Source organism: Coffea eugenioides, chromosome 8 (assembly GCF_003713205.1).
Source record: "Coffea eugenioides isolate CCC68of chromosome 8, Ceug_1.0, whole genome shotgun sequence".
Lineage (NCBI taxonomy): Eukaryota > Viridiplantae > Streptophyta > Magnoliopsida > Gentianales > Rubiaceae > Coffea > Coffea eugenioides.
Window position 1 is genome coordinate 10,794,730 of NC_040042.1, and position 4,052 is coordinate 10,798,781.

Sequence of the window (4,052 nt, forward strand, 5' to 3'; positions counted from 1 at the left end):
AAAGTTAATAATTGCACTTGGTATCTTGTTAACAAAATAGGTTTCCAAATTTTTAATGCCCAAAACAATCGTATAGTCTAATAAATTATTCAAGAATAAATTTATCTACAAATTGCACAAAATTTATCCTTCTCCAAAAATAATTTAAATTAATCTTGTATATATTGACAGCGTATACACTTTGCATGATATAGAATCTGAATTTGAATTTGAAATCTAAATTCGCATATGTCTAATGCAATTAACCGTGATAATATATATATTATTAATGTATATTAATGTATATAAGATTAACTCAAATAATAATTGCCTAGAATTTAGATTTTCTTTTCTTTTTTTTTTGCTTGCAAATACCATGACGAATATATGCTTAAAATGTACAACCCATTAACAACTAGCCACGTGTAACTTCTCATGACGAAATATGCTTAAACCTTTACGCCAAATTTGCCTTCCACACCACCGATATAATGACAATCCCACCTCTTCACGCAGTTATTCATATACTCTTTCTACTCCACTGAGCCAGATCCTGGGGTTCCCTTCACGCAAAACCAAGCCAGATTAATCCTCTTTTTTTCCTTCAAGAAATATGGGTTTGCAGGTATGATTTTATTATTTGAACTATGCGTTCTTTTTAATTTCTGTGATTTCTCTGTATATATTTGTGTTTTACTGTTTGAAGTGGCATATTTGTGGTTTTTCATTTGCTTTTAGCTCTGCTGATTTTTTTATTTTTTTTTATTTTTTTTGGGTTTCAGTTTTGGTGGGGTGAGATCTAGGTGAACTGTAAGGGGGGTTTTGGTGTCTGATCTTTTTTTTTTTTTTTTTCCTGACGTAGGAGGTATCCGGGCTTCGGTACGCCGGACCCGACTAATCCTCCTATGGTTTTTTTTCTTTTTATTATGTTTTTTGAATGGTTGGTTTTGTTTGTTGAAGGAGAAAATCCATATGGTAATTTTAAGATTTGTGTGGATCTCATCTATTCTTGATGATGTTTTGTATCAATATATTTTATTTTGGTATAAGAGAGATTTCGAAGTGTAAACAGGGGAAAGGGTAGGAAGGGCTTGAGAGTTAAACTGATGAGCATGACATTGTTCGCTAAAAAAGAATGAGAAAAAATCTTGGGAATCTTGTAAATATGATGAGCGTGGTCTCTTAATTTTGCTTTATTGTTACTTAAATTACTTAAAAATGACCCGAGCAAATTTTTTATGTAATATGATGGGATTGTTCAGGCATGATCATGTAACTAGTTGATTAATTGATTAAGCTGGATTTAATTGATCAGAGGCCTTTGTGGCCATGTAGCTAATACATATTATGAATATCTTACTGGAGTGGTGAAGAAGCAATCACCATTGACTTGCTAGTGTGATCGATGAATAGTGACTCTTGGGTTCGTCAGGTTGTTGAACAGACTATAAGCTTTTGATTGGCTAGTAAAGCCAAATTAATGGAGTAATTTGCCATTTGCTTTATTAAGCATCTTCGACACCTCTGATGGAGCATAATTAAATAAGAAAGAAAGCTTGTGTTTAACAATATAAAGACTGTGTAAAGTGAAGACTTCCTTGATGCTGATCAACTTATCCCAGCATTAGTTCTTTTCTAATCAACTGCCTTTTTAGAATCTACATGCAATGTTTGGCTACAGCTGCATTTTTTGTCTCTTCTTTTGAATGTCAACCTTCCACTAGTAAACAATGGATTTGAATAGATCTTGTTGTGATAGACCTATATGCGCCACATTAATTACGTACCTATTCAGAGGGGTTTTTCAAAGTTACAGTATCATGCTTATTTTTGTTCATCAAAATTTGTTACATCTATTCTTCAAAAGGTGCATTGTTTGCATATAAGACAGCCTTAGCTCTTGTAGTTGACCAACTGGGACACAATATCCTTGTTGCTGTCTCTTTTACTCTCTTCATTTACTACTGCTTGTTTGCTGTTTGTTATTTGAATGTCCACAGCTGTGCCGTGTCCAAGTTTTGTCCAATTATCGCCTTTCATTTAGCAGACTTTTTCCAGTAGGTACATTGCATGACAGTTAGCTTACTTTGTTTGAAAAAAGGAAATGAATGAGCCGCAATGTGCTTTTGGTCTATCTTGATTGTGAACATTAGTTTGATGATAGTTTAGCTGCTCTCTTTGTGAGGTACTGTATTTGAATGTTTATCCTCATAGACAGGATATACATTTGGTGAACCAAATTTTTTTTTACGGGAAAGAAGCTGTAGAGGTTAAGTGTGATAGGTGAAGTTACTTCTGGCTTGTATTTCTCTAGCAAAGGTACTCTGATATTTTAACCATCTGGTTTTACTGAAAAGCAAAGTAGTTGGTTGCTGAGTTTCCTTTGGTTGACAAGCATTTTTTTGTAGCCTTAACTATTTCTTTTGTTCGTAATGATTGCATTCTAGGATCATGTTCTGATCAAACGTTCCATTATCTAATCAAGTAAAATCAAATTTGTTGCTCAAATGCTAAACTCAGTATTCTGTTGTGTCAGGAGGACTTTGAGGCGCATGCGGAGAAAGCTAAGACCCTGCCTGAGAATACTACCAATGAAAGCAAGCTTATTTTATATGGACTCTACAAACAGGCCATAGTTGGGCCTGTGAACACACGTTAGTACTCTGCTTCCTCGAAGCCCTTTGGTCAATAGTGATATCAGTTTCGTTCTGCATATATGGCTTCAGCCTAATTCTGATTGTGTTTTGTTTCCTTTGTGATTCTGATTGCAGCTCGTCCTGGTGTGTTCTACCAGAGGGACAGGGCAAAGTGGGATGCATGGAAGGCAGTTGAAGGTACTAAAATAAGTTTACATTTCTATTGTTGGGCAGTTAACTAATCTTTTGTTGGCAGTAGTCAGCTCTTATTCACAGGTATATCTTGCTACTTACTTTAATCTTGCCATTCCAGGAAAGTCGAAGGAGGAAGCAATGAATGATTACATCACCAAGGTGAAGCAGTTGCAGGAAGAAGCTGCTTCATCCTGAAAATTTCAAGCTTCTAGATACTGCTGCAGAAAGCTATATGGTCCAGTAGCTTTCTGATTTCGTGCTTTCATTATTACTTATTGTCTGAACTTAAACTTCTTGTAGTGATTCTGTTACTTGGAATCACTACGAAGTAAATAATGTGACGTTTATCTGGTACTGTAGTTTTAAACCACTCCATGTAGGTGTTCTTGACTATGGACTGCCCACTTCATGTAACTTCTTAGCTGTCTGCTGCGTTATCCTTGAAATGAAGGAAATCTATGAAAATGATGAATTTACTAAAGAACCAAAAAGAGATGCTATGAGGGGAAAAATGAAGAAGAATGTTTACCTTTTGTAAATCTATATAATTATAATGGCAAAAAATCTCGACGGTCACTAAACTATTGATTGGGTCAAGTATTAGCCATCAAATAATTTTTCATCACAAGTTTGCTACTAAACTAACTAATTAATGTGCTCATGACCATTGTGTCAATCAGTGCTCTTAATTTATGAAGCTCTTAATTTATGAACTTGGCAGAATACGTGGCATAGATTTGGATTTAATTGTTAAGTGGTGGACAAAATTTCCTTGCACTTTGCCATGTGTTCTACTCCTTTCCATAGATTAAGAGCGTTAATCGATGCAATGGTGATGCGTGTACTGATCCGACCAATAATTTTGTGGTCGTTGAGCTTCTTTGCCCTAATTATAATGATGACACTTCAAATGGAAGCTCCATTTCCATTACCTCATTTTCCATGTCTCCGTCATCTTCATTGTTTTTTGGCTCATGATGTAAAGCTTGATTGTCACTACCTCATCATCTTCATTTCTATGCACGTCTAAACGTTATGGGCTTTTCTTTATTTTTAATAAATAAAAAAATGATTTGTAAACCACATAATTCGCATCTATATGGTAATTAACTAGATTTTTTTTTGGTACCTTTAGCAATCTTTAGGCCTTGGAGAGAAACAAAAAATGCATTATCTCTGTGCTTTTTTTGGTCTAACAAAACAAACAGAATACTTGTACTTTCAAGTGTAAGATAGTGCCAA

General features: G+C 34.7%; 1 protein-coding gene across 1 annotated transcript; it reads left to right on the top strand.

Annotated features, from left to right (window-relative positions):
- The first annotated feature begins 466 nt into the window (after nucleotides 1-466).
- LOC113779507 (acyl-CoA-binding protein) lies at nucleotides 467-3,291 on the top strand. The gene is made up of 4 exons (XM_027325094.1): nucleotides 467-604; nucleotides 2,516-2,633; nucleotides 2,751-2,813; nucleotides 2,929-3,291. The coding sequence occupies exons 1-4, from the start codon at nucleotides 593-595 to the stop codon at nucleotides 3,003-3,005; spliced, it is 270 nt and encodes an 89-aa protein (XP_027180895.1). The 5' UTR covers nucleotides 467-592; the 3' UTR covers nucleotides 3,006-3,291.
- The last annotated feature ends 761 nt before the right edge of the window (nucleotides 3,292-4,052 follow it).